Source organism: Medicago sativa, chromosome 3 (assembly GCF_051527215.1).
Source record: "Medicago sativa cultivar Bolivia chromosome 3, Bolivia_mono, whole genome shotgun sequence".
Classification (NCBI taxonomy): Eukaryota; Viridiplantae; Streptophyta; class Magnoliopsida; order Fabales; family Fabaceae; genus Medicago; species Medicago sativa.
In genome coordinates, this window is record NC_140751.1 from 98,971,417 (window position 1) to 98,989,599 (window position 18,183).

The 18,183-nt window shown below is 34.3% G+C and overlaps 1 protein-coding gene and 1 pseudogene across 2 annotated transcripts; one reads left to right on the plus strand and one right to left on the minus strand.

Moving 5' to 3' along the window:
• Positions 1–3,355: 3,355 nt before the first annotated feature.
• LOC146942741 (elongation factor Ts (DUF810)) lies at positions 3,356–8,578 on the plus strand. The gene is made up of 5 exons (XM_085756802.1): positions 3,356–3,994; positions 4,627–5,496; positions 6,027–6,482; positions 6,797–6,986; positions 7,091–8,578. The coding sequence occupies exons 1-5, from the start codon at positions 3,458–3,460 to the stop codon at positions 8,020–8,022; spliced, it is 2,985 nt and encodes a 994-aa protein (XP_085612928.1). The 5' UTR covers positions 3,356–3,457; the 3' UTR covers positions 8,023–8,578.
• Positions 8,579–11,530: 2,952 nt separating this feature from the next.
• On the minus strand, positions 11,531–14,895 carry LOC146942742 (ultraviolet-B receptor UVR8-like; annotated as a pseudogene). The gene is made up of 5 exons (XR_015032855.1): positions 14,753–14,895; positions 14,464–14,637; positions 12,873–12,908; positions 12,617–12,753; positions 11,531–12,525 (listed from the first exon to the last, which is right to left on the minus strand). The product of XR_015032855.1 is annotated as an ultraviolet-B receptor UVR8-like (transcript).
• Positions 14,896–18,183: the final 3,288 nt, after the last annotated feature.

Genomic DNA, 18,183 nt, shown 5'->3' on the forward strand with positions numbered 1-18,183 from the left:
TTATTGGTGAATATTTACTAGTAAGTTTAGTGGGTTCATGGACAACCGGTCATGTCAATGTGGCTCTGCCATTGATTCACACCTTGAATTGAATTATCTACATCTCCTTTAAATTTTTACAACCTTGTCTTACCATTATATTTTTTAAAAATGAAAAACGTAGTCACACCATCTAAAATAAATAATAAATGCACGTCCAATGATTGTTTTTGTTATTGTTAATTTGTTATGCAAAATAGATTATAAAAATCTGATTTACTATGATCTATGGGAATCAAAGAGTGATACTATCGCAAAAGCTCCGCAAATCTTCAGAAAAATCATCGTATATTACTTTTAGAAGAGCTCTTTATTTATATATTTTCTTCATTACAAATGAGTCGTTTCTTCGTTACAAATCGGTTATCCTTTATTTTTACCAACAAAGTCATAATGTATATAAATAAATATTCTGTTCATAATCATATTTTTTTGTGGTGACTGAGATTTGAATTCTGAAACTTATATATATTATGTAGTGTCTCTACCAACAGAGTTAAACTCACGAGAAGTCGAGAACCGTTCATAATCATATCATAGACCACCGAGAAATACCAAAGACTAAGGGTGTTTGAAATAGTTTTTGTTATCAGTTTTTGAAATATACAAGTCCTCTTTTCACAATGGTTATCCTTTTACATGTTTTAGTCCCCAAAACTAAAAAATTCAAAACAGTTTTCAAAACTGTAATTTTAAAAAACTGTAATTTTAAAAATAGTTTAGCAAACAAGTTTTTAATTTTCAAGTTTTTTAAAAACTAAAAAAGAGTTTTTGGAAAGTGTTTCAAACATGCTCTAATTATTATTAATTGTAAAATGGTGGAATGGCAGCTGGTGGTTGGCAATTGGCATGATTGAAGGAAACAATGATGCAGTGGTTAAAAATACCAACGTAATTGTGTGCTAGTTATGTGATAATTGTATATTTATCTACTTCTGTTAACTATTGCCCACCAAACGAAACAGCACATCTTTGTCTTTCAGTGCAACTTCCAACTTTGACATTTTATTAGTTTTCACACATTTGATCAAAAACATGTGATGCTTTGCTGTCTGTATTTGTAACAGTATATTACGCGTCTTCTTCTACTTCTCTTCTTTTTTATAATGCTCACATCTTTGAGTTATCTGTAACTTGTTTTCTTGTTTAATTCCAAAGCACAAACAACAAAATTATGTTTTATATCCTTTTGCTGCTTACATTAATCATTTTAGCGTTCTCGTTTCTTTTACATATTTTATTCATTTTTCACCCAAACGAATGGCATGGAAAGAGGCAATATTTTATCCCTTAAAATATCTTATTTGAAGAATATCTCCATCCTTAAACCCACATGATTTTTGTCATTACTATAATAAGTAAATCAAAATATTCAATGTACTACTTAAGCCATGAAGTTTTTCCACTTAATAGACTAATCTTTTAGGTTAAACTCTTTATATAAGCTTAAGTTCTAACAATTGATGTTTTTATTGAGAATTAAATTACGGAAATGACTACATATATGTTGAATAAGGTATTTAGTTGAATGAAGCCGCCAACAGAAACCAAGTGTAACAACTTTGAGTAGTTGAACTTAACGTGCATGTTGTTGATGAACTCAGACGCCGTAGGAAGGATGTGAGTGTATAAAGTATGAATATGAGGATCATTGATGGAGAACGCATCTTTAACTTTCTGGTGGAAGTCGTGGATGTGTATGTAGGGAGCTAACGACCCTAAGAGCCCAGGGGAGCTCCAATGGCAAGACCAAAAAGAAGATCTTCTCAATCTTGCACGTCGAGAGAATCCGTCTTTGAGGGCATCTTTAGCATGAATGATGAAAGATCAGGTGGGTGAATCGTTGAAGTGAGTAGTAGTATGTAATATATCTGGACAACCGACATACATACATTTTATTAGATTTCAATTTTTATATTTTATAGAGATAAGTAACTTATTTTCCTATCATATATTGTTGATTTCTAACCAAACTCGTATTCAACGCAACTATTTTAACTTGAGATGCAAGAAAAGTTTCACAACTAATTTATCATATATAACTATTTTGGTCAAGTAGCCACTAGGCTATAAATTAATTTTTTTAAGGTGAATAAGTGAGGTGTCCATGGTTTGAACCCTGACCACTTAATATATAATGCAATGTACATACCAACTGAGTTAAGCTCGTATGGACAATTTATCATATTGTATGTTTTTTTTATGAACGGGTCAAATTATATAGTCTTATTGAACACTAAATTAAGACAAGATATAATACAATTATCATATCCTGTCTTCTATCCTGACCACCAAATAAGTCATTATGTAAATATATCTTCTTTTCGAACTTTAGTTTCTATGTTATGAATATCAAACTCACTCCAAGATTGTGTTTAGAAAAACATAAAGTCATGTTCAAAATGTGCGGGCCAAACTCTCAAACTACTAGCTTCTCAAAAACCACATTAAAAGTGTTTAGCGACACGATATTAGCTTCTTGTCGCCAACCCAAACACGCAATAAGAACACACGAGTCACATAATGTAAGTTCTTTCTCACCTCTCAATCTAGATTGAATTGGTGACCACTAGACTCAAATCCCTTACTATTTGAACAAATTCATTGTTGATATATATACACTACAATACTATATATAAAGAAAATATGTCATTTTAGGCTAATTTTTTCTTCAACCAGTCATACCCTTAAGCAAATTTGAATATAAAAGTGTTATTATTTTTGGGGAGGAATGTTATTTGTTGGCGTCATTATAAAAAATTACATAATATTTGTAATATATTTTGAAAAAATGATATATTTGTAATAATATAGTTTGTTATGATATAAAAGCGTAAAATATCTATTATCTATGTCTATAATTTTAATCAAAATTAAAATAATTTGAATAAAAATTTCATAAAATAAAAATGAATGTTCGTAATTTATACGTATACGCAGTAAGAAGATTGGTACACAGAATGTTATTGTTCGACTAAATGCTAGTTTATAATTTGAAAGAAATATTTTTTCAGGGAAGGAAATAATTTTATTATTATTATTATTTTTTTGGTAGAAGAAATAATTTTATTATTAGATACCGAAATTTGGAAATGAATTAAAAATCTGAGTTATTTTGTAATGCGACCGGATAGATTTGAAATTTGAATGTATGTTTAAGTCAAAGATGGATCAATAATTAACAATTAATAATCAAAATTCACAGGCAGATTGAAAGAAATATAGTATTTAGGATATTTTAATAATGAAGAAAAAAGAAAGTTGAAAAAGTAAAAGAGGGATAATAAAGAAAGGAGAATAAGCAGTGTCTCTATCTGTATTGTATCTGTATCCGATCGATGTTATGGTAGCAGCAACTATAGCTAGCTACTAGTCCATCCATCCAACTCTTCTTGACTCTTTCTTCTTCTTTTCTTCAATGGCTGCTCAACTCTTTAGAGACCTTTCCTTAGGCCATTCCAAGAGAAGAGATTCAACAACACCATCACCACCTTCGTTAAAGATAATGCCACCACCGCCTACCGCCGACGATCTTCCCTCCCCACTCGGTCAACTTTCCACCAATCTCTCCGATGAATACCTCACCTTAACTGCCTACGAGATCTTCGTCGCCGCATGTCGAACCTCTTCTGGTAAGCCTCTCAGTTCATCAATTGCTAACTCCTCTTCCAACAACAATAATAGTCATTCTGACTCACCGAGTCAGAACTCGCCGCTTGGTATTCAGAGATCGTTAACTTCTACGGCTGCTAGTAAGGTTAAGAAGGCTTTTGGTTTGAAATCTCCTGGTTCTGGTTCTAAGAAGAGTCCTGGTTCTGGTTCTGCTTCCGGTTCCGGTCAGGGGAAATTGAAACGACCGTTAACGGTTGGGGAGCTTATGAGGAATCAGATGAGGGTTTCTGAAGCCATGGATTCGCGTGTGAGACGTGCGTTGCTCAGAATTTCTGCTGGACAGGTCGCTTAAAAATCACTTTTTTTTTCTTATTCCAATGCATGTACAGTGTGGTGTTTGATCCAGATTTTGTTGATGATTTTTCGTTTTTATTTGGTTTTAGTTTGAAAATTCAACATTCAATTATTGGATTCAGATGACTGCTTTTGGATTCTTTCAATTTTGTGAGCTGAATAGTGTATACCACTTTAATCCAATGCTAGTGTTTGTTGAAATGTAATTGACTAGATTCATTCCATAAGGTGTTCGTTAATTTGTGTGTAAGTAACTTAAAGTAAGTGTATGTTTGGTTCCACTTTTTGAGTAGCCAAAATTAATTAGAGCTTTTGATTCTAGAATTGATTTTTCCATTCAAATTTGTTGTTTAACTCGCTTTTACATGAATGTATCCAAGCATGAATTACTTTACATTCAACTCACCTTTAGCCTTAATCAATTCACTCAAAATCAATTTTTGTCACCGTAAAGCCAAACACACGCTTAATTATTCCTTGTCTGTGTAAATGTTTATTAGTAGATGCTGACTGACTACACTAGATTCGCATTGGAATTGAAAAGGGAAAGAAATCGTTCAAGTTTTTACTTTTTAGTTGAACATGGCTATGCTTTTTGTTAACTTGTGAACTTCATTGCAGGTTGGAAGAAGGATTGAGTCTGTGGTTGTTCCACTTGAGCTAATGCAGCAACTCAAGGCTTCGGATTTTACTGATCAACAAGAATACAGTGAATGGCAGAAGAGGACTCTCAAGGTTCTGGAGGCTGGTCTAATTTTGCATCCTTACATACCTTTGGATAAGTCCAACTCTGCTGCGCAGCGGCTGCGGCAGATTATTCATGCTGCTTTGGATAGGCCCATCGAAACCGGGAAGAATAACGAGTCCATGCAGGTTCTTCGTAGTTCTGTCATGTCTCTTGCAAATAGGTCGTATGATGGATCTCTCACTGATTCATGTCACTGGGCAGATGGGATTCCTCTGAATCTCCGGATTTATGAAATGCTTCTACAATCTTGCTTTGATGTTAATGATGAATCGTCAATTATTGAAGATTTTGATGAGCTAATGGAACAAATCAAGAAGACCTGGGGAATACTTGGATTGAACCAGACGTATCATAATCTCTGTTTTACTTGGGTTTTATTTCATCGATTTGTTGCCACTGGCCAGATGGATTTGGAGCTTCTGTCTGATGCTGATGGCCAGCTAGCTGAAGTTGCAAAAGACGCAAAGACAACCAAAGATTCCGAGTATTCCAAAATTTTGAGTTCTACATTGACTTCGATATTGGGATGGGCAGAGAAAAGGCTTCTTGCATACCATGAAACTTTTGATCGTGGAAACGTTGAAACTATGGAGGGCATTGTCTCTTTAGGGGTAGCAGCGGCTAAGATATTGCTTGAGGATATATCTAATGAATATCGTCGGAGGAGAAGAAATGAAGTCAATGTTGCCCGAGAAAGAATTGAAACGTACATCAGGTCATCTCTACGTACTGCTTTTGCCCAGGCAAGTTTATATAGTCTGTCATTGCTTTAATTATTCTTTAGTAAAAGGTGACAAACTCGAGGTTTATCATCTCCTGCGATGGTAATAGTGCTTAATGTGAGAGAATTGGAATTTGCTTTTAACTTTGGCCTTTAAACATCTCTTGGCATTCTGATTAGCTGTTCGCAATATGATGCATGCATAGATTTTACTTATAAAGGCTGTGTGAAATTATTTTGCTTTACAAACTAGAATTTTGGGTGACTAAGCAAGTGGGAAAACTAGCATTCCATATTTACATGCCAATTAAATTTTTTGGTTTACAAGGCAAACAAGCTTTATCAGGTTGTTGAGTTGTGCAAGTAACGGGTAGTTTGATCATGAACAAACCTAGGTGCATCCGTGCAATAGCATGTTATTTATGGGTAATATATTGTGATCTCAATTACATTTATGACTAGCTTTTGTGTTGAATTCTTCATCTATTTGTCTCTCTAGATATCTTCTATAAGTTGCATGTGTTGAAATATGCTTGTTTTGCTGCTGCATAGATAATGGAGAAAGCAGACTCAAGCAGGAGGGCATCAAGAAACCAGCCAAATGCTCTCCCCCTCCTTGCCATTCTTGCAAAGGATGTAGGCAGCCTGGCAGTTAATGAAAAGCTAGTGTTCAGTCCAATACTCAAGAGATGGCATCCTTTGGCAGCAGGTCTTGCTGTGGCTACCCTCCATGCATGCTATGGAAACGAGTTGAAGCAATTCATTTCAGGTATCACAGAATTGACCCCTGATGCTGTTCAAGTTTTAAGAGCTGCAGACCAGTTGGAGAAAGACCTTGTGCAGATAGCTGTTGAGGATTCAGTGGACAGTGACGATGGTGGCAAAGCAATAATTCGCGAGATGCCTCCTTACGAAGCAGAAGGTGCAATTGCGAATCTCGTGAAAATATGGACCAAGACTAGAATAGACAGACTGAAAGACTGGGTTGATAGAAATCTGCAGCAAGAGGTGTGCATTCATCATCTTCTCTTCTGTTGCCCATTGATGATATTCATTGTGACTTTGTTACTTGAAAAAAATGTTAGGGATATATATTATAATAGAACCAAACTCAAGAGAACATAAGACTACAAACAGACATTAAGTCATTGCAAACTGTGGGTTAGTGAGTTGTGTGTTGTCTTTACATCTCAATATTCTTTTAGTTGATTAGGGATAATATGTTTATGGCTGTGCAAGTGATTAATTTCTGTGTATTCTGGTCATTCACGTCAATTGATTGCCTTTATGTGGAACTAACATAGTTTACTGTGATATCCTAGCTTTGGAGTCCACAAGCAAATCAGGAAGGATACGCTCCATCTTCTGTTGAAGTTCTGCGAATCATAAATGAAACCCTGGATGCATTCTTTCAGCTTCCAATACCAATGCATCCTGCATTGCTTCCTGAAGTGATGCATGGCGTAGATAGATGCCTTCAATATTACGTGGCCAAAGCTAAATCTGGCTGTGGTAAATGATGTTGAAATTGAATAGTTTAGCTCTTATATATGGTATCTTTAATAACTGTATATGTGGTGTCTTTAGTAACTACTGTTTTTTATTCCAATATTCAGGATCTCGAAATACATTTATTCCAACAATGCCGGCACTGACGAGATGCACTATTGGCTCAAAATTTCAAGGCTTTGGGAAGAAAAAAGATAAATCTCCAAATTCTCAGAAGAGAAACTCGCAGGTTGCAACAAATGGGGATAGCTCTTTTGGGATACCACAACTCTGTGTTCGCATAAATACTTTGCAGTGGATCCTGGGTGAATTTGATGTTCTGGAAAAAAGAATAATTACTCTTTTACGGAACTCAGAATCTGCCAGAGAAGAAGATTTTTCAAACGGATTAGCTAGTAAGTTTGAACTATCTCCAGCCGCGTGTCTTGAAGGAATTCAGCAGCTATGTGAGGCTGCAGCATATAGAATTGTCTTCCATGATCTAAGCCATGTTTTATGGGATAGTTTGTATGTTGGAGATCCCTCATCTTCCAGGATTGATCCGTTTCTTCAGGAACTTGAGCGAAACTTAATGTTCATTTCAGACAATGTTCATGAAAAAATTCGCACACGCATTATTACTGAAATAATGAGAGCTTCCTTTGATGGATTCTTGTTTGTATTGCTTGCTGGAGGCCCCTCTCGGGCTTTTTCCCGGAAGGATTCACAAATCATAGAGGATGATTTCAAAGTTCTAAAGGAGCTGTTTTGGGCAAATGGGGACGGCTTGCCTTCTGAAATAATAGACAGGTTTGCAACTACCCTGAGGTCTATCCTTCCCCTTTTCAGGACCGACACAGAGAGCCTCATTGAGCAGTTTAGACGGATAACAGTTGAGACATATAAATCTTCTGCCAGGTCTAGAATTCCATTACCTCCAACTTCCGGACAGTGGGGTCCATCTGATCCAAATACATTATTACGTGTTTTATGCTATAGAAATGATGAAGCAGCTTCAAAGTTTCTTAAAAAGACATATGATCTCCCTAAGAAACTTTAACAACATTGAGAACCAGTTATTGGAATGGCAAGCTGGGAGATGCATTCTGCTCAAATGTCTGGTTCTTCCTGTATTTAGTACGACCTTGCCCAGCAGGTAATTTATCTGCATTGTCGATCAAGCTTTACTACTGGACATGGCTGTTTTTCACTACACTGAGAACATTGGCCAAGGGCTTGGTGCTACTGGCATTTTCTTTCGAGTCCGAAGTGAGGCAAGAATAAATGTTGGGCATGAGTATAACACAAGCCTATTTGAAAAAAGGTGGTTAACTATTATTTTCGATTCATTAATTTTTGGAAGATTAGAGATGTCTCTGTGGCTTATTCTATGTTTAGCTTCTCTTTTTCATCCTTTTACCTTTTGAGATTTTTTTATTTTATTTTTATATATAGTATATGAAAATGATATCTATGTTATCATTATTCTTTTGATGAATTCCTCTGGATTGTGTTGTCCCTTATTTATCACTAGTATGAACTGCAGTTATACAGGCATTGTATAGCCTATTTGTTGATTGAAAAAGTATATATATATCCTTATTTGTTTATTAGTATACATGCAAAACCCGGGATTTTAACATTTGTGTATATGCCAATTCAGTACTCTTGTCATGATAGTGTTATATTATTATTATGTTATACACATATACATATCTTTAGTCTTAAGTGAAGTGTTTGGACATTTAATAATGAAGTTTCTCGTTGCGAATGATGAGAGTGACGTTTGGGTGGGGAGTGGTGAGATGTGCCATGTGTGTACAGCTTGGACCACCTTTGGCTGCTTGGTTTGATGGAAAGCGCCAAGCCAACCACTAATTATCTAGCCTGGCCATAGCAAGCAACTTCTCTTTTACGCCATTGATTGATTAATCATAGTTTAATAGGAAATGTGATTTGCAAATGTAAAACTTACACTTTAGTTACCTTCGTGTTTTGCCGACTGTGGTGTTGTCTCCTTGAATGAAGGGGAAAAAGATATATTTTTCCTTTTTTCAACATATGGAAATCTTAGCCTAGATTTCGCTATTGACTCTATGGTATGTACTAGCTATTTCTGGAGGCAACATAATTTAACTTCTTGAAGATTTTTTACCGTGTTTAAAAACGTCCTTTGATCTAGCGAAATTAAATGGTTGTAGTATATAAAAAGGGAAGAGAATGAAAATCTTGAATTATTATTGCAGTTTAATATATATTTTGATGACATATAAGAACGTAATGCAATTAGAACAATCATTATATTTAGCTAACCCTCCTGCCCCTCGGGGAAAAGAGCATGATTATTGAGTTTGAGGTGAGGTAAGTAATATTTCTCTGAACTTAGGTAAGTAATTTTTATTTTTTGACAAAATCCAAACTATTAGACCTTTGTGTAGATTATTATTAAATCACTACCAAAAAAAGATTATTATACTCCCTCCGTTTCAAAATGAGTGTCGTTTTAGGTGTTTACACACATATTAAGAAATGCAATGATTAAGAGAAAGAGAATGGTTATTTTACCAAATTATCCTTATTAACTATTGGTTAGTTTTAAAAGTAATACTTTGGAAGTAGTGTGCAGAGTATTAATTGGAGGGTACAATTGAAAAGAAAAAGTTATTATTGCATTGGAAACTGAAAGCGACGCTCATTTTGAAACAAATTTTTTTTGCTAAAGCGACACTCATTTTGAAACGGAGGGAGTATTAAATAACGATGAGCTTAATCAATTGCATAACAGCCATCATGGTTTATAATAATATTGCAATGTTGTAACCACCTGAAAGCCTAATAATATCATCATGGTTTATAATAATAATATAGGAAATGTTAACTTGAGCCGAAAGGGCAAAAAAGTTTAAAAATTAAACATAGAAACTTTTTCTTGGAAATTGTACATTCATTGTATTAAAAGTTTAAAATTTTATATTTTCAATGCAAAAATTATCTTTTAATTCTATTTTTAGTTTTTAACTTGTGCTCTTAGGGCACAAGTTAACATGACCCTAATAATATTACTCCCTCCATTTCAAAATGAATTTTGTTTTAGCTAAAAAAAATTGTTTCAAAATGAATGTCACTTTCAATTTCCAATGCACTATTAATTATTTTTTTCCCAATAGTACCCCTTAATTATTACTATGCACACTACTTCCAAAGTACCACATTTTACTTTAATTTGTAATGATGGGAAATGCACCAATAGTTAACAAGACTATTTTAGTAAAAGTGTCATGTCTATAGACAACATTATTGCATTTCTTAATACGTGTGTAACAACCTTAAACGACACTCATTTTGAAACGGATGGAGTACATTTTTTTTTCAAAAAAATAATAATATTGCAATGTTGCAAAAGAAGAAAAAAGTCCCTATCTTTATTTATAATAATACTGGTCTCCAGGGATGGATCCAGGATTACGCTTTTTATGTAACTCTAACAATTTGTTAATTAATTGAAATAAAATAAGGTGCCAACCTCTTTTAACATTTTATTCTTCCTATTTCTGTGAAAAAATGTCCATCCTTCACTTGTTCGGATAGACATCCTTCATAAATTTATGAAGAAAAAAAATCTGGTATGGCTATATCCTCACCATGCTTTATAGTGGATCTGTCAATGGGCTCTTAATTCTAACCTATTATGGACGTAAAGTGTTATAATAACTGAAAAAAAAAATAATGTTAGAAAATAATCAAATATATATTTTTTAAGGATAAAAGGTCAATACATTTCCTCCAAAATCCACCAGAAAATATAAAGTGTAGATAAAAAAATAATTGGCATTAACGGTAAATGTTGTCGCCCTTGCTAAAGAGTGAGCAACACCTTTCGCTGATAACACAAATGAAAAACAAATCCTTGTTTAGATTAATTCTGAACTCCTGATTAATCAAATACAAAAACAAATTCTGCGATAATTTAGAAATATGACTACTAATCCTACTGGAGTCTGTCATAGTTAACTTCTAAAGATATTATAAATATTTTCTTAAATCATCCAAGAAGAACTTACCCTTTTTTATCTTTGAAAATGACAGTAATGAATGAAGCAAAAGAATATCTCATAATCCAACGAGTCATAAGAGTGTAATACATAGTACTCAGAAAGATTGGTCAAGTGAAGGGACAGATGAGCAGACCATCTAAGCAAAATGGAACGATCAAATAACTTCACTGCTTTGTATGTGAAATCTTATACTCATAAGATGTGTTTTGTTTCTATCATACTAAATTATTTATTTACCAAGATTGGAGACACTCCTTTATAATTTCTTTGATCTTTCTCTTCATTAATTTATCTTTCACACCAGTTAGCATGTCACGGTAAAACATTTCCATCCTAACTAGCTTCCTATCATCTGCTGCCTCTAACATGTTCTCCCATTCTTTTGCAATATCCATTGAACCCGAATTCTGCATTGAAACAGGGATATCTTGCTCATTAAAAGGTTTTCCAAAAATTGAACCATGAAGTATACTAGCATATTTCTCCATTATAGATAGCTTTGTTTGAAGCAGCTTCAGCTCATTCAACGCCGTGGATAATTTCTCATCTGTTTCTGCTATTATTTCGGGGTTTTTTTCTCTGACCTTATCTTGCTCATCAGAGCTATTTAATTCCTCTTCTTTGAGACCCTCAATTGTTGGAGGCCACAGAACAATGGTGGGAGTGTAACTATCCATTTCTTTTCCATTCCCAAGGACTCCACTCCTTCCCCTACCCCAAGACCACACCTTATGTCCCTCCTGAGCAACAACAACAGTATGTGCCGCCCCACACACAACTTTAACGGGACCCGGAAAAATGGGTTGATGAAAATTGCATGAGATGAGAAGAGGAGAGAGGGCGTCACCACCAGAATTTGTTTCAGCACGATTAGCATCAGGACATAAGCCAAGACCCTTCTCCATTCCCCATGACCACACGTCCCCAGTTGAGGACACAACACTTGTATGAAACAAGCCACAGTCAACAGAAATAAGATATATGCATTGTGGCAATTCTTTAATAGGAGTGGGAAATAAAGTGCTTTGCGTTGTTCCGTGTCCAAGTTGGCCATTCTCACCAAGGCCAAAGGTCCAGCACATGCTTTCTAATGTGCCATCAGGTTTCTTTTTGTGAGCAAGCAGAGCAGTGTGAAAGGCACCACATGCTACCTCATAAATTGTCCAAGGAGACTCCTCGTCAAGTATTTTTACAACTTCTGGACGCAGCCTGCTCTGCCTATCCCCCAAACCTAATTGGCCATGGCTGTTATAACCCCAAGAGTAGCATAGTAGATTTTCATCCTCGTGTGAGTCTATAGCACTAACCAGAGCTACGACATGCTCGTTTCCACATGAAACCTTGACAACAGTTCGACCGTGAAAATCCCAGACTGGTGTTGGTGTGAAACTGCTTACAAGAGATATCCCACCTTCTTTGCTTTCTTGTGGGATGTTTCCCCACATCCATAGGGTCCCGCAATTATCAATAGCCAGAGACATCATTCCTCCTGCTTTGACAGCACACATCTGAGAATATTGAACAGATGAAAATACCTTAACAACGCAGTCACCTTGGCATATAAGTTTTAAAACAAAACAAGTGCGAGTCATGTTATACCTTTATTGATGCTTTGTCTTCTGCTTCAGATGGGTCTGTTGAAGAATTGGGCGGTTGCAACTCATGAAACCTGCTAAGTAAGCAAGGAACTAGGGAATCATGCGAGTCCTCCTCTCCACTAAGACCAAGTTGACCATCCATAAAGTAGTCAAGGACACAGATACTAGTATATATAATATACATTCAACAAATTGATAGAAGTGAAAACAATCAGTAGTTGAACTCAATCAAAAGACTCCAAGCATATTAAGGATACATATATTGTAACCCCAGCACCAAACAGATCCATCTTCTGTAAAAACACAAATAGAATTAGATGGGGTTACCAAATAAATGAACCAACATATTGATCATAATGAGGTTAATAAATATGGTTATCAAGAATTACACAACTTCGGCTTGAGTTACCATCAAGGGAAAATGACATTCAAATCCCTCTCTCTGGTTATCAAAGTCTTGTTACGAGACTAAAACGAATCATTAGTAAAAATCTGAACATACGTCTCCATTCACTTCATTGCACTTGTGCTGTAATTGAGAAATTGTAGAAAATTTGTTTAATAGTTGCATAACAATATTATCCCCTTTATCTTATTTTCATAGAATTGACTTAACCACCATTCCTGCTCCAAAAGTATCCTTAGAAGCATTTCAGGGCCTGTTTGTCTGGGATTTTTTAACCAAAATTTTTTATTTTTTTATTTTTGTAGTTTCAGATTTTAAAAAATAATCCATTTTGTTAAAAAAAAATACATTTATAGCCTCAAAATGAAAAGCTGTTCCAAGTAGCTTTTCTAAAAACAAGAAACTCTAGATCCTTTTAACCCAAAATCTCTTAAAAAACAGAAATAGGTTTTAACCAAACAGAAATAGCTTCTGATTTTTTTTAAAATCTCTAAAAAAAATCTCTAGATCCTTTTAACCCAAAATCTATTTTTTTTTAAAGTTGAAACAAACAGACCCTCAGTTAGTTGTTAAAATATAACCAATAATAATAAGCTGGGGTCTGCCAATACTTGATAAAAAAGGTTATAGGTTATGTTAATATTAAGGGAAATGGTAACGAGTGCCCTTAGGCACTCTTTAAGAGTTTAAAATAGTAAGATTTTATGGAAATGTGTGCATTCAATGCATTGAAAATTGAAATGTTTGACTTTTTAAATAAATAACATGCGAGTAATTTCTTTTTTTGGAATCCTTAAAGAGTGCCCTAAGGGAACTCGTTAGCAAGACCCTAATATTAAAGCATATGGGCTCTATCATAGGTCAAATGTCACATTGACTCATGAGATTTAAGCAATAACAGAGAACGTGTTTCTAGTATTCCTTGTCTGTTGAGAAGCATGATAGAGCCCAACAAAGTTTGATTATTCGAAATTTATAGAATGAGAAAAGTTGATTATAATCAGTGTAGGAGTAGAACATACTTTATATAGTGATCATAACTAAACTAACATCTTAAATTACATGCAACTAATACTAGAAAACTTGTAACTACCTTTAACACAATTAAACAACGTTATTAAATATCGGCCATAGCGGCGCCATAGCGCTATAGGCCTATAGCATATCAGAATTTGATCAAATAGCTATTGTTCTAGTTAGTACAAAATGTTGTCAAGCAATGGTAATAGTTGCATATCGTAATTTGAAAAAACTACTATATTCCGCAATCTGCGCTTGACAGCGCTAATATAACAAATTTCCAACTATATCTAATAAATTGGATGGAATTAGCTGTATCGTTTATGCAACAAGAATGAAAATAAAAATTACAGCTGGATGAGGTCATGCAAGCAGTTGTAAATTGAAAGAGAAAATTAGGAAGGTATGAAGTGTTACTGAACCTGCAAGAGCAAGACTATGATAAGAACCAGCAGCAATACCCACTATTTTAACACTGTGTTTAGTTCCATTAGGATTTCCAAAGTTGAGTTTTTTTGGGAAAAGTTCATCTTGTTGAGAACCATTCCCAAGCCGTCCAAACATTCCTCTACCCCAACAGTATACACTGCCATCTCCTACACAAAATTGAACCCTCAATCAATGATAAGATTCATAACAGAGATATTTACTCTGCAAATATGCAGTGTGAGGATTCAAGTAAGAAGAAAAAGGTAAATAAAATTGGGTTACCAGTAAGAAGAAGAGTGTGTGATTCACCAGCGGCGATGTCAACGATCTTGTGTGATAGCTTGTCGGGGTTCGGATAACTTCCGGCGTCTTCCATTGCCTCCCGCGAGAACACAACTCTTTTTGCCTACCAATCTCCTGAAATCAAATACTCTCTCCGTCCCTTGAAAATTGCTGTTCGCACATTAGAGAAGGCTGGGACACACATGTAAAATACGTTTTTGCCCCCTCGGCAGTTAACCGCCGAGGAATTAAAAATTCGGCTGCAGTTAACTGCCGAGGAATTCCTCGGTAGTTAACTGCCGAAGTTTTCTGAACTTAAACAAAATGAAACAGAATCAGTTCCAGTTTCGAAAATTGCTTTCAAACACATCCAAAACCACCCCAAGTGCCCATCCAATTTCGATTTTTGAGCAAAATCAAGTGCATCATCTCCATTTAATCACAAGTAAGTATCTTGACTCATTTTTAATCATAATGTTAGTTTGTGTAGTTTTTTTTTAAATAAAATTGGTAGTTTGCATGTGGTTAGGGTTGATGTTGGAATTGATATTTAGATGATTGCATGTACTTTATAATTGAATGTAGGTGTTGTGAATGTTGTTTGAATGAGTTTTAAGTACAATGTGGTTTTGAATGATGTCAAATTAACACAATTTGAGTTTGTTTGAAACTTTGCACACAAAGTGTTTGAAAAAAATGCCCAAATGAGAATTGTATTGATTTTTTAGTTAGTTATGTACTTAGAGATAAATGTAGTTGATGGAAATGATGTTTAGATTATGTTTAAGTCGAATGTGGTTTTAGAATGTGATAAGGTCAACTTTCAGTTATGTATGTATGTAATTAATTGTATTATATTTTCAATTTCAGTTATGTATGTAATTTGATTTGACTAGCTTTATGGTTTGGCATCGAAACAATGTGTTTACAATGTGTAAAAACACATGTAACAGGTTCTGCCTTCAACAGGTTCTGCAAATACTGGCTTCAGGATTACTCGGCAGTTAACTGCCGAGGAAAAGATGAAACCGGCGGTAGTTAACTGCCGAGGTTTTCCTTGGTTCTACACTGCCGAGGTTTTCCTCGGTACTAAACTACCGAAGTTTGTTTTTTAATTTTTTTTTTTTGATTTATTTTGTTTACTTAGAATTTTGTTAGAAAATTATTAGAAATTCTTTAAAAATTATTTTATGTTATTTAAAATATTGCGATAGAGTGAATTCGAATAAATATTGCGATAGCGTGAATTCGAATAAATATTACAATAAATATTGCGATACAGGTTTCGTTACATTACATAAATGGGGCATTCCAACTACAACAACTGTCTTACCTCTGAAATGGGGTAAATTCAAACTTGCCAAACGGCGAGGACTCAAGCATTTCGCTCGCTATTCATGCTTTCCTTTGAAAAGAATAAATTTTTGTCAGGCTTGATTTAGATGAAGGTATTCAAGTGCCACCGAAATGAGGTCCATTCCTTGACACCTAATACCTTCATCTAAACCATCCTAACAAGAATTTAATCTTTTCAAAGGAAAAACATGAATAGCGAGCGAAATGCTTGAGTCCTCGTTGTTTGGCAAGTTTGAATTACCCCATTTCAGAGGTGAGACAAATGTTGTAGCTTGAATGCACCTTACCCTAACTAATGACGATCTTCTGGTGGAATCAAGCTGTTGATGATATCTTCAGTTGATCTCAGCAACGTCACCCGCATATCGATCCACTGGAACTTGGTGTGCTCCCAAAACATGCTCGTCACGTTTTCGTCGTTCTTTAACTCCACCCAAGTGAATGATACGCTCCCCTCGTCGAGCTTTGGACGTTTATACAAAATATTTTGCACCCTCCTTGTGTCTCTGGGGTTGACTCCTTGGTAGAATTCATTCAGTTGATCCTTGAGACCTCTTAACGCTACATCAAGGCACCGAACCTTCAACCTATGAGTTTCTCCGCCGTTGAATGTTGCATGAACGTCGATCCATCCGGCCATTGTTTCAAATCTACACACATAGAAATTTAAAAGAATCAATGAAAAACTCATTCAAACATTGCAAATTATACATAGACTCTAAAAATCATAAATTAAAAAAAAAATTAACGTAAAATATAGCAAAATTATTCAAATTATATTTACTCTTAAAATAAATCATATAGTCTTACTAAAATAAAATAAAAAATATAAAACACCAAATTAAAAAATAACCCTAAAATTTTTAAAATATAACATAATCATCATGCAAACATTTTAACAAAATTAATCAACTAACATCTAATCTAAAAATGATTTATAACATGTAAATCTAATTAAAAACTAAAATAAAAAATTAATTTAAAACACCAAATTAAAATATAACCAATAAACTTTAAACTATAACATAAACATCATACAAACATTTTACTCTAAAAATGAATTATACTATGTAAATCTACTCAAAAACTAAAATAAAATAAATATACTCAAAAACTAAAAAATAAAAACATTTATAACAACTATAATTTAAGTTAATAGCATTATAATTACTTACTTGTGATTTTGTTGAATAAATTTGGTTGGATTTGGTTGGGTTTTTTAGAGAGATTTGTGAGAGAGATTTGAGAAAAAAAATTTGAAGATGTGATGAATAATGGAGATGAGAGAGCTTCTGCCAGACTTGTAGCAGAAAACTTCGGCAGTTAACTACCGAGGAATTCCTCGGCAGTTAACTGCAGCCGGATTTTTAATTCCTCGGCAGTTAACTGCCGAGGGGGCAAAAACGTATTTTACATGTGTGTCCCAGCCTTCTCTAATGTGTGAACAGCAATTTTCCCGTCCCTTTGCCTTTTCTACATTTCTTAGGACTACATTTCTTAGGAAATGTTGTTAGTGCAATTAATATGTCTATTTTGTGTTTAATATTACCAAATTGTCCTTTGTTTGTATGTGTATTAAATTTGACTTTACATATTTTAAGACAAGTTAGAAGTATTAATTAGGGGCATGTTTAGAAAAAAAAATAATAAATGCATCTAGTAATTTGAAAAGGAGTTTACATTTAGGGACAAATATAAAATCAAATGGGAGGTTACATATAAGGACGGAGGGAGTAAGATATAAACAAATTTATAATATTAGCAACACATGCTTTAACACATAAATTTTTGTAAACTCTTTTTTATTGGTTAAAATCTAAATTTACAACCCAAATAATTTGGTGGAAACAACTCTTTTCTATTGGTTAAAATCTAAATGGGTTAATCATGTTTCTAGTCCCTATAAAATAGCGACCTTGTAAGTTTAGTCCCTACTTAATTTTAATAGCATTTTTAGTCCCTATAAAAAAAAATTTACTTATAATTTTAGTCCCTGCTAAAACAAAGTTTGATTAATTATCCTTAAACTCTTAAATTTTTGAACGATTTTTTTGAGACAAGATTAGAACACTATG

Coding starts and splice junctions, on each gene's coding strand:
- LOC146942741 (XM_085756802.1), top strand. CDS start 3,458: ATGGCTGCTCAACTCTTTAGAGACCTTTCCTTAGGCCATTCCAAGAGA. Junction 6,483..6,796: donor ATAGAAATCTGCAGCAAGAG/GTGTGCATTCAT, acceptor GTGATATCCTAG/CTTTGGAGTCCACAAGCAAA. Junction 6,987..7,090: donor CAAAGCTAAATCTGGCTGTG/GTAAATGATGTT, acceptor TCCAATATTCAG/GATCTCGAAATACATTTATT.